This window comes from Jaculus jaculus, chromosome 1, assembly GCF_020740685.1.
Source record: "Jaculus jaculus isolate mJacJac1 chromosome 1, mJacJac1.mat.Y.cur, whole genome shotgun sequence".
Lineage (NCBI taxonomy): Eukaryota > Metazoa > Chordata > Mammalia > Rodentia > Dipodidae > Jaculus > Jaculus jaculus.
The window spans coordinates 86,877,972-86,894,336 of NC_059102.1; the positions used below are offsets into that span (position 1 = coordinate 86,877,972).

The 16,365-nt window shown below is 38.0% G+C and overlaps 1 protein-coding gene across 2 annotated transcripts in view; it reads left to right on the forward strand.

Moving 5' to 3' along the window:
- Adamtsl1 (ADAMTS like 1) overlaps nt 1–16,365 on the forward strand; it is a 403,127-nt gene that overhangs the window by 130,576 nt on the left and 256,186 nt on the right. For both annotated transcript variants that reach the window (XM_045150329.1, XM_004658427.2), the window contains exon 6: nt 15,340–15,414. In XM_045150329.1, the coding sequence (XP_045006264.1) occupies nt 15,340–15,414 (75 nt within the window). The remainder of the gene's footprint in view (nt 1–15,339; nt 15,415–16,365) is intronic.

Sequence of the window (16,365 nt, forward strand, 5' to 3'; positions counted from 1 at the left end):
GTCTGGTGTGTCTGGTCAGTTATATCAAGGGGAACAGGAAGACTGACACAAACTCAGCCTTGCCACTGTGACCTCACATACATTCATCTACAAAGTTGTCTTTGCTGACATAGGTTCTTTCAGAATTAATATTGAACAGGAACTACATGAAGTCTTTTCGTGATTTATGTGCACTGCTCTACACCAACAAACATATATGTGCTGGCAGCTTCACATGATCATCTCATTTAATCTTTGCAACCACCAACCTTGGGATCAAGGTAGTGTTACAGTCCATGTTTTGCAGGAGATGACTGTTTAGATTATGTGATTTGATCAGGGGCATACATACATTGTACAGAGCCAATGTCTGTGCCCAGAGTCTAAGTCCAGAGCCTAAAAGCCTGTTCTAGTCACTGAACTGTCTCCTAATGCTGCTGACTAACTGTGGAGTGGAGAGTTTATGAAGTAGATAGATACATCAAGCCAAGAGGCATAATGTGCCTTCCACTTGGTTCTTGCTAGGGCTGACAGCATAAATCCCATGGTACCTAAGAGTGGAGTCACTCACTGATGCAGTCATTTTAGTATAGCATTCTCTATGATGAGCATTGCTCTGGGAACAGATGGAAGGAAGACTACCCTTATACTCAAAAAAGACATGCATTTGAAGAATGACCTTGACCTTGCTTGGCCATCTCTAGATTTTTCCACTATTCACTGAGTATCTCTGTTCACATGCCTCCTCTGGATTGGGAAATGAGAATGAGTTTCTTCACTGAGTGGGGTTCTGTTCTCTTTACTTGTTGACTATTTGGGGGGAAAGCAATTGACATATTGCAGGTTTGTGGCTTTAAATGGGCTTTTAGGTCATGAAGAAAGGCAGATGTCATTATTCTGGTATACACCAGAGAATTGTTCAGAGAAGTCATGAAAAGACACTTTGCCAAAAGCACAAGCCTCTAAGGAAGAGAGGCAGGAAGAAAGATGAGGGGCTTGTAAACACATGAAAAATTGAAGGTGCCAGCTTAGAGAACTCTCCACCTTCTGACTCCCCTGGAGGCAGTGAGAAATGTGGTTCTGTGAAAAATAAAAAATTGAAAAGACTTTGGCAAGTAAAATGAAGGATGAGGTAACTTGGACATTGATATAGTACATTCAAGCAAGGTTTTTCTTTGGTTCTGTATGTGTTGGTAGCTTCTTTTATAAGATGAAAAATTAAGGAATTTAGAAGATGGAAACCAGAAATGGATAGAGGCATAATTCTGTCGTAAACCTCTAAAATTATGGTTAGACAGTTTTTTTAAAAATTACATATCAAAGCTCACTTTTTAAGGAATGCTGTAGGATCAAATCTTTTTTAATTATTTGTCACATAACTGAATCAGTGCCTATTATCCACAAATGCAGGGATGACAATTAAGCACAGAATGGGGTGGTGTGTGTGTTTTACTGCTGTATAGTGACTTGTGAGAGCATGTCTTCATGGTGAGGATCCCCCTTTATTATCATACCCCCACCTATCTGTTCTCACAGAAGAGCCAAAATGCTATGGATACTCCTCTTCTCCTCCTGCTAGGGGGTCATCAGTGACCCACAGGGCCTGAATCACTGAGATGAAGGAAGAGAAGCACTGAAGGAACAAATAGATGCAAATTGAGAGCCATATGTCATCCCCAGCTCCACTAATACATACCTCAGTGGAAAAGGCTTTCTTCAAGACTGACAGTGAGCAAATTATATAATACACTACCTGATGATTACACATAATGACAAAATGCAATTGATTCGTTTACCTTAGCACTGATGATGCCTCATGACAAAATGATTTATACCAATAAAGCCCAGCATCTGCACGCACCTCACCACAATCTATAGCAGATGCCGAGCAACTGCCTTGCTGATGTTTCCTCCACCCCACCAGAATCTCCCGGCGTGTGTGTGCAGACTGTGAGGCCAGCGCAGGCGGGGCCAGCGTGCTGGCCAGGTGAGTGCCTCCACCCTGCAGCTCACGGAGCGCTGCCAGGTCCCGCCTTGCGGCCTGCCAAAAGGAGCCATGAGCCTGCCACACGCTCTTTTCCAGTTCTCACCGCACCTATTTTCCACACTGAACTCATTTTCTTTCTAAATCTATATCCAAGATTTTTGTTCTTATGTTATCAAGACTTAGGGGAACAAAGGAAAAACAGCAGAGTGAGAAAGACCATGGTGGAAAGAACCAGATGGAAAAAAAAAAAGAAGTAGCAGGAACTTATCAAATGGCTGCCATTTGCTGCTGAATAGAAAGAAAACCATCATTGTATCAAGACATTATAATTGCCCATTACAAATAGAAACCATGGAAAGAGCAGAATCCAGACACCCTTTCCTTTCTTTTTGCTAAATGAAGACCATCTACTGGTGTTTTCTCCTTTTCTAGTCACATCTTGACTTCCCCAGCCCAATTTAAAAAGCAAATTAACTAACATCATAACTTTTGATTCTTGAGATTGAATGGCTCACTTTCTCTCAAGTTTATTGATTTATACTATAGTATGTTGTCCAAAGATACTCAGAAAATATTTAGTTCTTTATAGCCTATTTGCTCTCAATTTACATGCAGTTTGCAGATCTCTCATATGATATACATCTGTATATTTTAGAACCAAGTAGATATCTTAACACCATCCTCCACATTCCTTGAGCTGCAAGGTCCAGTGAACTATTTTCTCTCAAGATAAAATGAAGCTCCTGATACTTAAGGCTGTGATTTGTGCTGATTTATAATGGCTGCAAGTTGCCATGTTCCTGTACTATCACTCTGCCTCAAAAGGCTTGAAGTAAAGTTCGTTTGTAAGAAAACACAAGCTTTGCAAGTATGAAATACATACAAATTTTTGAAGGAAAGCACAAAGTAGTTACAACATTTGTAGCATGTACTGAGCTCCTTCAGGCAATACTCACAGGCCACTGAAGGATATATGTTCATTCATTGAACAGCAGTATTTACTGGGTACCAGTATATGCTGAGAAACTGTTCTCAGTGCTGAAAACACAGAAAAAGACAAAGAAAGTCCTTTTTGGTATGGATTTACACAGGCATATATATCATTGGGCAAAATTGGGTAATACAAGCTATGGGAATAGTCACACATGGAAGGAAAAGAACATGAGACATGAACAGGCTGCTAGCCAAGAGCATTGGAGAGTTGTTGCAATTTCTAACAGATAAGTAAGGACAGAACTGACTGATAAGAAACTTGAATAAGGATGTGATTGATGGGAGAAAAAGGCATGATGCAAAGTGAAAGGAAGAGAATCTGAGGCAGACAGAAAAGCACATACAATGGTCCAGAATATATGTGCAAGGATGTGTCAAGTGTGTGTGCATGTATGTGTCAAGTTCCATCAATGACAAAGACACTGCTATGCCTACAACTAAGACTTTCTAAAAGCCTTTTTAAAAGAAATGACAAAGGTGTAGAGATAGTGGGGTGAAAACTGGCATGGTTTTAAGGAAAATTTGGAGCAGAGCAATGACTTGATCTGATTTACCATCATAAAGAATCTGCCCACCTATTTGGAGCAAAGTCTAGGGTTAAGCTGACTGGAAGTAGAAAAAGAAATTGGAAAATCATTGCAACAAGCCAGAACAGGGACAGTGATGGTTTGGACCAGCAGCTGTAGACAGGACAAGAAATGGTCTACTTCTGGACATACTCTATTTCTAAGAATCCGAGAATGTTCTAAGAGTCTATGACATAAAGCTTTCTGATTACTTAGATTTTTGTTTTTACTTCATGGTTTTATAAAGAAATGTCTCACATTTAGAGATTTAAGCATATATTATTTTGTGTATACCAAAACATAAAACCCAACTGAAGTAAACTGATAAATAAAACTTAAACAAAGATTTTGCTCAAAGTTGGATTCTTTTAATCTGTTTGAGTCTACCTCTTCAGGAACCTGGTAATGAACCATTGTGATAAGAATCCACCAAAGAAATAAAGTCCTTTGGTATGAATCCCTTTTACAATCCAATTTACTGAGTATAGTTAGTGTTTAATGAATGGCATTTTAAAACCTTCAGTTTGATAAATTTTTACATATCACACACCTATGCCTCCACCATGACCAAGCTTATGAAAGAATCCATCATCTTTATAATCACTCCTAGTGCTTCCCACACCTTCCTCCCAGCAACTAATGATGTTCTTTTTCACTACAGATCAGATTGCATTTTCTGTACTTCGATACACTTAGGTACTCTTTTCTAGCTAACTTCTTTTATTCAACAAACTGTTTTGAGATTCATTCATGTTAGAGCAGGTATAAGTAGCTTGCCCCATTTTATTTTGTAAGTAGTTATTCCATTGTACCAGTCTATCAGAGATGCTTGAGTTGTTTAACCTTTGAAGCTATTATAAATAAAGTTGCTATTAACATTCATGCATTTGCCTTTGTTTAGATATATTTGTTTGTTTCTCTTGGGTAAATCCCTAGTAGGATGGTTGGATCATATAATAAATACACATTAAACATTTTAAGAAACAACCAAATTGTTCTCCAGAGCAGCTGGTTTTTTAGTCTGCCTCTAAGTATCGAAGTCTTACTTCTATTCCTGCAACCCTTAATACTTTTAGGTTTTGACCTTTCTGGTTGGTATGAAGTCTTTCTAATTGGTATGCAATTTCAATTTTAATTTTCCTAAAGTCTAATGATGTTGAACATATGTTGTGCTAGTTTATAATTGCTGCTATAACAAATTACTGCAAACTTAACCACTTAAAGCAATACAAATTTATTATTTCACAACATCAAGCTGTTAATAAGACTGTCTTCCTTCTGGAGAGGCTGGAGAATTCATTTTCCGCTAGTGCTTCTAACTTTATTTTCTACTTTCTTAAAAGCCATATTCATTCCTTGTCATCTTTAAAGCCTACAACAAAGCCAATACAGTTGCTCTTTGATTCTAGCCTCCTCTTCTGCTTCTCTTTTCTATTTTGAAAACCATTTGTGAGTCTACTGAGTCCACTCACATTGTCCAGGAAAGATATTCTCTCTATTCTTAAATCAAGTTGTTAACTATCTTATTCCAATCAACAACCTAAACCCCCACCTTACTAAGTAACATAGCATGTTTGTTGGATCATGGGCATCTTTGGTGAGGAGACAAGTATATTATCCTACTTACCATGAACGTGATGCTATAGTTTTTGTCATGGTGTCAACTCAAGGCTTTCGCTAATTTTCAAAGTAAGTTGTTTGGCTTCCTAGTGTTGTATTTTAAGAATTCTTTACATAGTCTAAAGTTAATTTCTTTATTCTACAACATATTTGAAAGTATATTTTCTTGATGGAGATATAGTTCAATAGTCCAGCATTTTCCTAGCACACGAACGGGTCTATGTTCAATCCCTAGCACTCCAGAAAGAAGAAAAGTAAAAATAAAGAACAAAGCGATCTGGAGAGATTGTTCAGTGGTTAAAGGCACTTGCTTGCAATCTGCTGGCCCAAATTTGATTCCGCAGTACCCACGGAAAGCCAGATGCACAAAGTGGAACATGTATGTGGAATTGTTTTTGCAGTGGCAGGAGTCCCTGAGATGCCCACCCCCTATTTCTCTCTCTCCTTGCAAATAAATAAAAACATTTTTTAAAGAAGGAAAGAAAGAAAGAAAGGAATAAGGGAGAATAGGGAGAGGGAGAAAGGAAGGGAGAGAAGAAAGGCATGAAGAAGTGAGGGAGAAAGGAAAAAGGAAAGAAAGGAAAGGAGAATCATTGTTAGCATAAGTTAGTAGCTACTTTTTAATGTTTGTTTGTTGGTTTATTTGTTTATTTATTTATTTATTATGAGAGAGGGGGCAGAGAGAATATGCATTCCAGTGCCTCTAGCCACTGCAAATGAACTCCAGATGCACACGCCACCTTGTGCATCTGGCTTATGTGGGTACTGGGGAATCAATCCAGGGTCCTTAGGCTTTGCAGGCAAGTGCCTTAACCACTGAAGAGCTCCCTAGCCCTGCTTTTTTTCCAAACATTATCTTTCACCAAGTGTGAGTTTTAACTTAAGTGAAAACCAAGTTGTCCTTTTTGTTTTTCTTTACTGAGCTATGCTTTCAACACCATATCTAAGAACGCTTTCCCTAACCTCAGGTCACAAGGATTTTCTCATGCTTTTCTTCAAGCAGAATTAAAACATCACATATTTGCTTTTGTATCTGTGACAGTTATTTTGCATATGATGAAATGTTTATATCTAGGTTGACTGTTTTGAATGTGATGCCCAATTCTTCAATCATTAGTTGAAAAAAAAATCCCTCTGAATTACCTTTGAAGCATTTTTACAATTTTATTAGGGTCTGGGGAGATAGCTCAATTAGTAAAGTGCTTGCCCTGCAAACATGAGAACGTGAGTTAAATCCCTCATACCCACAAAAGAATGCCAGGTGAGATGGTGCATGCTTGTAATCCCAAGAACTGGGGAGGTGGAGAAAGGTGGATCCCTGGAGCTCACACACTAACCTTCTAGCCTAATTGGGGAGCTCTGGGTCAATAAGATACACTTCCTCCAAGAAAAGATATTCCTGAGGAATAAAGCCCAAGGATGTCCTCTGGCCTCAACACATTCATTCATGCCTGCATGCACACACACAAATGAATACTCATACACGGCATTAAGAAATCCCACTGGAGGGCTGGAGAAATGCCTTAGCTGTTAAGGCACTTGCCTGCAAAGGCTAAGGTCCCAAGTTCAATTCCCCAGGACCTACGTAAGCCACATGCACATGATGGCACATGTATGTGGAGTTCATGTGCAGTGGCTGGAGATCCTGGCATGCACATTCTCTCTCTCTCTTTCTCACTCTCTCCCTCTAATTAATAAGATAAAATAGATTTTTTAAAAATTCCACTGGACTTTCCTCTGTCCCGGTATTTGGTTCTATCCCTTCACTAATAATAACACATTGTCTTAGTTGTCATACTTTTAAAGTAGTACAATCATGTAATATGATTCCTAACTTAATTATCTTTTGTTTCAAATTAATTTGGGCTATTCTTTTCTGGGTCTTAGTCTTTCCATTTAAGTTTTATAGTGTGCATGATTTGCCAATTTTTTTGCATGACGATGTATGTTTAGTGTTTATATGCATGCTTGTATGAATGTGAGCACACATGTATGTGCAAGCCGCAGGACAACCTTGGCGTTATCCTCAGATATGAGGTCCGTATCTCACTGGCTTGGAGCTCACCAGGTAGTTTATACTGGCTAGCCAGTTAGCTGCAGGGATCAGCTGCCTTTGCTTTCCCAGTGCCAGGGTTACAGACACATGCTACCATGCCCAGCAACTCTTGGCTACTAGGGATGGACTTCAGGGCCTCAGATTTCTGAGGCAAGCACTTTGATGACTGAGCTAGCTCACCAGGTACTTGTTCATATCCACAAAAAAAAAAAAAAAAGTCTGTGTACTGTCTAGAATTCTGTTCTAGAGTTCTTTGACAGAGAGGAGTAATTAACAACTATAGCATAGCAAGTCATTTGACTGGTAAAGACTTCATGTCCCTTCACTGTCTTCTTTTTAAATTTTCACCAGTCCTTATTAGCTTTCATTTTATTCATTTTAGATTTCTACCCATTTTTTCAGCTACTTCAAATGGCATTGCATCTTTTATTTCCCTCTCCACTTGTTTATTTTTTCAAGTTTTTTCATTTATTTTTATTTATTTATTTGAGAGCAACAGACAAAGAGGCAGAGAGAGAGAGAATGGGCGCACCAGGGCCTCCAGCCACTGCAAATGAACTCCAGATGTGTGCGCCCCCCTGTGCATCTGGCTAATGTGGGACTAGGGAATCAAGCCTCGAACCGGGGTCCTTAGGCATCAAAGCAAGCATTTAACTGCTGAACCTTCCAATTGTTTATTAATAGTGTATATAAACATGATTTGTTATTATGTGCTATCCATTACTTTGCTATCTTGTTAAACTCACTAATTGCCCTGTAAGTTTTGGGTAGGTTTCTTGGATTTTTCTATATAAATATTCATGTTATTTACAAATAAAGGTTATTTTGCTTCTCCATTTTCAGTTAATAGATGAGTTATTTCTTTTTCTGGACAGGGGAACTAATACAATAAGTGATTAGAAGGTAAACATATAGCCCTTATTCCCACTCTTCAGGGGAAATAATCCTATTTCTCACCACTGCTATAATGCAATCTGAAAGGTTTCCACAAAGGCTGTTCATCAGATTAAGAAGTTTTTCTTTTTTTCCTAGAATACTGAGAACTGCTATCATGGATGGATGTTGAATTTAATCAAATTATCTTTCTGGATCAATTGATGATTGTGGATTTTTCTCCATTAATCTTGTAGCGTCCTGCATTAATTGGTTTTCAAATAGAAAACTCACCTTCCATTCTTATAGCAAACCCTACTTGGCCATATAAACGAACTGATCTGAATTGATCCAAGCATAAATTCTACATAATCATGGCCATAGCCATTATTCTATAGAGGGATGATTGACTTGCCAGTGTTTGTTGAAGATTTTTATATCTTTTTTATGAGGCACACCAGTCTGTATTGTTGTACTGTATTAGATTGGTTTTGATATCTTTATGATACTGGTACCATAAAGTGAGGTAGGAAATGATCTTTTATCTTCAATTTTCTGGATGAGATTGTATAGAATTGGTATTTGTTCCTTCTTTGAAAGCTTGGCAGTGTTCATCAGTGAAACCTTATGGTTCTGAAGATTTTTTTTTTAAGTACTTAACTTTTTAAACATGTGGAATACAGCTATAGTAAGTATTTTAATGTCCACTCTTTGTTTTGATTGATTGATTTTTCATTTCAGTACCAGCAATATTTTTTGGTTTCCTTACATGTCTGGCAATTTTTGACTGGATGCCAGTCATTGCAAATTTTACTTTGTTGGGTATGAGATTTTTTTTGAATTTCTATAAATATTCTTAAGTTTTGTTCTGGGAGCAGTTAAGTTAGTTGAACTCAGTTTGATCTTTTTGGGTCTTAAAACTTGGTAAAATGGGACCAAAGGTATTTGATTTAGAGTTAATTGTACCCATCTACAAGGCAAAACCCTTCTAAATACTCAATGCTCCATGAATTATGAGATTTTTCAAGTCTCGATGGTGGGATGAGACATGATTCCCAGTTCTATGTGAGCACAATGCACTCTTCATAATTCTTTGTGTCATTCTTTCCCCAACCTAGAGTAGTTCCTTCACCCCATCATTGATCAGTATGCTGCTAGAATCACAGAAGACAGTCTTGGGTCAGCAGAGTCAAATCTCTGAAAAGCTTTCTCTCTTGTTTTTTTTTTTTTTTTAATTTTTTTAGCTTTCTCTTTTCTCATGTTTTGTCCCACAGATTCCAACTGCTTTAAGTCCTTGCTTTCTTAGCTTTGTCTTCTCACCTTAGTCAATCTACCAACCAATACCAGAATTGCCATTTCTGAAGCCATAGCCAGGAAACTCTTTCAGGGAAACAATCCAGTGAGATAGTCAGATTCACCTCATTTGTGCCTTGACTCTTGTGAACTGCTGCCCTTCTCCACCTGATATCTAGTACCTTAAAACTCATGGTTAAACTGGGTATGGTGGTGCATGCCTTTAATCCCAGCACTCAGGAGGCAGGAAGATCGTTGTGAGTTCGAGGCCACCCTGAGACTACATAGTGAATTCCAGGTCAGCCTGGACTAGAGTGAGATCCTACTTTGGGAAAAAAAAAAAAAAAAAAACTCATGGTTGTTTGTCATCTTGTCTAACGTTTTGTTGTTTTATACACGAGATTAAATCCATTCTCTGCTTTTGCATCTTGGCTAAAAGCAGAGGTCTTAGTGCACTTTCTTCCCTTTTGCATTTGCACAGAGATAAATAGCTTCTAAGTCCCTCATGGGAATGTTGTGTGTCACCCCCACTTCTTCATTTCCCTAGGAACTCTGAAATGACTTAGTTCCTGAGGGATAAAATGAGTATGTTCCACTATTATTGTTGAGTTTTATTCCACACCTTGCACACTCATTTTGCATGATTGTTGGTAGCTGTTTTCATGCAAGCAAAGATGGCTATGGCAGAATTACTGCCTGCCTGAGAAAAAAACCTGTTCATTTTCAAACGTATTCTGATGTTAAATATGAAAATATGTTCCCCTTAGAATCAATGAAATAGGATATTTTGATAATAAAACTTCCTAACTGATTAGAAATAATTTGGGGTGGCACAAAAAATTGTCTTGGGCCACAGGATGAAGTTCTCCAGTTGGAGACAGCATTATTTGGCCTGGCCAGTATACAGCATTCATTATGCAATTACTTATAATTATATATTTATAATTACTTATAAAGTTGGGGAATGGGAGGTTGAAGGCTTAAATGTTCAGTTTCTCCTTATTTTACTAGATATGTTTAAGGTAGTAAAATTAGCAGAAATTATTAAAATATATCATCAAACATATTCAATATTGGAAGATTTTTCTATGGAGCTAATTTTATTAAAACAATGATCATCAAAAGATCAATTATTAATTATCCTAGCAGGTTTAAAAGGAAGATTCCTTAAAACCATCAATTTAGGGCTGGAGAGATGGCTTAGCATTTAAGGCCTTTGCCTGCAAAGCCAAAGGACCTCATTTCTATTCCCCAGGACCCACATAAGGCAGGTGCACAAGGGGACGAGTGTGTCTGGAGTTTGTTTCCAGTGGCTGGAGGCCCTGGTATGCCCATTCTCTCTCTCCCTCTCTCTACCTCTTTCTCTCACTCTCTCTCAAATAAATAAATAAAAATAAAGTTAAAATAATCAATATATCAACAAATATTAGATTAAGAAATATGTCTTTGGGGATGGAGAGATGGCATAGCACTTAAGTGCTTGCCTGTGAAGCCTGAGGACCCTGGTTCAAGGCTTGATTCCCCAGCACCCACGTAAGCCAGATGCACATGGTGCATGCATCTGGAATTACTTTGCAGTGGCTGGAGGCCCTGACGTGCCCATTCTCTCTCTCTCTCTCTCTCTCTCTCTCTCTCTCTCTCTCTCTCTCTGACTCTTTCTCTCTCTGTCTGTCACTCTCAAATAAATAAAAATAAACTTTAAAAATTTTTTTAAAAAGAAATATGTCTTTTTAAAATATTAGCATTACCTTTCTATGACTCTCCAGGGAGTCACACTGAGCAGTGCAATATTTGAAATTTCATTCAGTGTGGAGCACATATATCAGTATCAATTTTTAAAGAAACTTTTTATGTACAATCCATAGTAACAATCTTCTTATGAAACAGCACTTGCAACTCGTATCTGTGAAATGACAAAATTTCTGATTCCCACGAATAACTTTTGCCCATTTAACAGAGAAAGATATTATCTAATCTCTTTCAAAATGACTAATCACTTTAAAACGCCATCATGATTCTGTCAACAAAGCTAGAATAGATTAAGGTAGAAGTCTTTGATCAAGGAACAGTGTGCCTTTGTAGGAAAGGGCATTCGGAGGAAAGCGCGGCGTGGTGAGGAGAAGTGGCTACCTTCTCACAGGCTGCACCACTCACATCACTTACTGAAGGGGCAGGTGTTGCAAGGCACCAGGTTGTTCCCACATTCTCATAAACTTCACTCCGTGTATAATAACAGATGCCAAGTAGAAGAATCCCCTAACCTGTCCCAATTTGCTGAGAATTTATTATCAAATGAAACAATTATTTATAGTTCAAAGACAGCTTTTTATCAGCATGCAGGAAATGAATTTGTAAACTTTGCCTGTTTTCCTTTCTGTCAGATCAATAGAACAGTTCTTAAATTACATTCTGACATGTATTAGGTGATACTGAAAATCCATGTGTAAGAAAATAGATTTCCTGAATAAATGTGTTGTATATACCTTGAGTTACATAGAATGAAATGGTCCTTGGTTCAGGGCTGCTAAGAAACTAATAAAAGGGCTTTGAGAATTTCCATGAGCACTGTGTAATATATAACATTTTCCACATATTTCTACCTTAGATCAGGGAGCATCTTGTAGGGCAGATAGTCTATGAGTTCCTAGTTTCTAAGTTATCCTTTAAAAATGTTGTAGAGCCAGGTGTGGTGGCGTACACCTTTAATCCCAGCACTCAGGAGGCAGAAGTGGGAGGATCACCATGAGTTCGAGGCCACCCTGAGACAACATAGTGAATTCCAGGTTAGCCTGAACTAGAGTGACACCCTGCTTCAGAAAACCAAAAAAAAAAAGATGTTGTAGAATACAGTTATGAAATTACTGATTTCCCAGGATTCCTTTTCTCAACAGAAGGGTAGGCTCTGACTCTTCACACCTCTGTGCCCTGTTTTGCGTGTCACTGCAGTTCACATTAACCTGAGTTACACCCTCTTCCTAAAACTTGGCATGTACAGAAGGGCATCAAAGATATCCCACTCTTGCCTAGTCTATTTTCTTCACATAAACACATATACATATATGCCCACCCTCTCAGCTTCTATGATCCTCCCCCATCTTCTCGCATCTTCTCCCTGGAGCCTACTAATGTTACTGCATCAGCCAAAACCTAGGGTTAATGCCTCAACATGTGAAATGTGAGTTACTTCCTAACAAAGTTGGAGCTGGGCGATGAGCTGTGTGGGGGTCAAAAGACAGCCCCTGAGCATTGTGGTGCCAAACAGAAAGCTTCCCTTTGACTTGCACTCTATTTGACCTGTAGATAAACAAAGACTTTCTATTTCTAGAAATCCCATTGTTTCCACTGCTTTGAATTTCTTTCCCAAGCTTAAAAATTCATGTCTTTATGCAAGGCCCAGTCTTGACATTTTTTAATTCCTTTTCTGTATTCCCTTTCATCTTTTTTTTTTTTTTTTTTTGGTTTTATGTGCCACAAAGTCTTAGCTATCTGAAATTCAGCTTTTTTTCAACAATGCATGACATTAAAAACAGATATAAGGTTATAGTGTGAGCAAAGTATTCAATATCCTAGAAAACCTAATAAATATAATCTTTTCAGGTCAGGAATGAAGACTTAAAATACTTCCTCAGTGAATGGGTAATGTACTAGGGGACTTGGGGTATTTAAAAAACCATTAAAAGTAAAGTCTTTCAGCCCTGTTCTTAAGGATATTTGGAGTAAAGAGAAGAAAATCAAATGTATCAAATACCTACTGTATTCCAGGTAACATTGCTACATATCCATGTCTTTCTAGATATGTGCACAATAACATCATGAGATACTGTTTTCCTTGTTTTACAAACATGAAAACTGAGAGTGAGAGAAGTCAGATAACTTCTAAGGTTCAATTATTTAAATCAATCTCTGCTGAAAATCATAATATTAATGTTCAGAAAAAAACTAAATAATATGAGGGATTCTTTTATTTAAAAATGTCATTCTAGTAGTATAATAATACATAGGAAAGATAAATAGAAATAGAGTCCCATCAAATTTCTGAGTACACTGTTGTTTTTAAAAATTGCTTTTAGGGAATAGAGAGATGACTCAGTAGTTAAGGCACTTGGCTGCAGAGCCTAACAACCGGGATTTGATTCCCAAGGACCCACATAATGCCAGATGCACAAAGTGTCACATGCATCTGGAGTTCATTTGCAATAGCTAAAGCTAAATGGTGTGTCCATTCTCGTTTGTATGTGTGTATGTGTGTGTGTATGGTGTCCCCTCCCTTCCCCTCTCTCCTTCTGTCTCTCTTTCTCTCTCTCTCTCTGCTTGCAAATAAATAAATAAAAATATTTTTTAAAAAAACTTGCCTTGTCTTCTGAAATGTTTCTTATCCACTTGACCTTGGACTAGTCATCTATGCTTCTTGGAGATTGCACTTCCTCATTGTAAAATGGTCTTTGCTCATGAGCAAACCTTAGGCAAAATGATTTAACTTAGGTGAAGCTTAGCAGGGCTATTCCAATATAAGACATTGCACATTGCACGGATGAGGGTCTGAATGACAGTGCAATGTAATCAGGGTACATGTCATCTACCTCTAAGTTTTTAAATCTTTGCTTCAAATACATTTAGGCTCAATTTATATGCAAAGTAACCCATGGAAAAATAATATAGATTTAGCCAAATTAAAAAAGGCAAACCATAATCTTTAATTAGAGAAATAATTCCTCACTGCAAATAAAGATTTAATTTTTTTTGCAGGCTGTGGGGTTCCAAGGTGGGGGTCTAAGTTTAGCTCAGGCTGACATGGAATTCACTATGTAGTCTCAGCATGGCCTCAAACTCACAGCAATCCTCCTACCTTTGCCTCCCAAGTGCAGGGATTAAAGGCATGTGCCAGCATGCCTGGCTTGAAAAATTATTTTTATAAATGTATTAGTATTCTATAGTTCCTAATCATATGATAGTTAAGAAACCAATGAGTGGTCTTTAATAAGTTTAACTGTCCTACAGAATGGGTAGGTAAGCTCCAGGTGGATGGGTGGCATATGCAGGGAAATGTTCAGTAACTGATGGATGCTCACAACATGAAGCATTAGTAGTGCAAATAGTTCAAAGACAGTCAAGAACTAGAGGGCGAGATGTTTTCCCCTGGAGAGGTTTATAGCACACAGACAAACATACTTTCCTCTTTTCTGATCATTCTTGCTTAGCTAAGTTACTCTGCCAGAGAGAAGTATAGATTTTAATATAACTAATTATCTTTTGAACATAGGCATTCTTTTTTAATCCAATACAAATATTTTGGTGATACTTTAAAATCAAAAGGGCACCTTGAAAATTCATGTCTTAAAAGATTTATTTTTAGTTATTTATTAGAGATAAATAGAGAGAGAATCGGCATTCCAGGGCCTCTAGCCACTGCAAATGAACTCCAGATGTGTGTGCACCACCATGTGTATCTGGTTTACATGGGACCTGGAGAGTTGAACCTGGGTCCTTAGGCTTCACAGACATGTGCCTTAACTGCTAAGCCATCTCTCTAGCCCCTCATTCTTTAAAATATTTTATTTTTATTTATTTATTTGATAGAGAGAGAATGGGCACACCAGGGCCTCCAGCCACTGCAGATGAACTCCAGATGCATGTGCCCCCTTGTGCATCTGGCTAACGTGGGTCCTGGGGAATCAAACCTGGGTCCTTTGGCTTTGCAGGCAAACACCTTAACTGCTTAGCCATCCCTCCAGCCCCCTTATTTTGAATATATATAAAAAATATTTTTAAGGCAAAATTGTGACCATCTTCTTTTGTATGTTTTATCTTGAGGTAACTAGAAATTTTGATTCCAAACACTGGCTCTCACATTATAAATACTGGTGGTGGGAAGTTAATTTTTTAAAGATCTTTTGTCATTGCTTTTACATGGGAGACAATCAATAATTTTGTTTTAAGTTATATGCTTTTAAAGCTTTGACTTGTTTCTCTAGTGGACGACACTGTGGTGGCCATTCCCTATGGAAGCAGACATATCCGCCTTGTCTTAAAAGGACCTGATCATTTGTGTAAGTACATTTGTTGTTTGCCTTGGGGGAATAGGGAATTTCAGCCATGTTGTTTTTGGATGGGAATCAAGCACAAGAGAACCAGTCTGTCCACTCTGTTATGATGTGATGTCTTGAATGGCTTCTGTGCATCCTTCAGTGCCCCCGATGAAATAAGAAAAGCCATACTCACTAACCACAGTCTTCCTGAGAGATATAAGATAGATGGTTCCAGTAGGTTGTTCATGGATTAAGCACATGCTTATGCTTTTATGACAATTATCTCATGATCTCTCTTCCTCTCACTAGTTATTCTCATCATTTTGTTTCACCTTTCCTTTCATTTTCCTCCTTGTGAACCTTACTTCTTCTCCTTCATTCTTTTTCTTGAACTTCCTAATTTCATATCCCCTTACTTCATTAATCTAGAAATACATAGATACAGTAAACAAACCTAACACTGTGGTGACATTTCAGGAAAAACTATTGTGAGATAATTAAGTATCCTTTGTATTAATTCAGGGCTTTCATGTCTTGAAGATAGCTATGAGGAGTCTTGATTAAAAGGTAATTGTAACCTTCCCAAAATCAAATAATAGCTGGAACATTGCAGGGTGTGTATTGATCCTCAGGCTGGAGAGATGGCTTAACAGTTAAGGTGTTTGCCTGCAAAGCCAAAAGATCCCAGTTCTATTCTCCAGGACCCACATAAGCTGGATGCAAAAGAGGAAACATGCATCTGGAGTTCATTTGCAGTGACTGGAGGCCCTGTTATGTCCATTCTCTCCCTCACAATTAACAAAAAAAAAAAAAATTGATCCTCAGTCATGCCAAGGCAGCAATAGCTTGACACATCTTTTTTTATTGCTGTGTAGTGCTATTTAGATACTGATCTATTAGTTAAAAGCAGCAAAGTAGTCTGTAGACAAAGGCAAAGGTGGAATGCTGGCATTGCTTAGTAAACTCCATTTT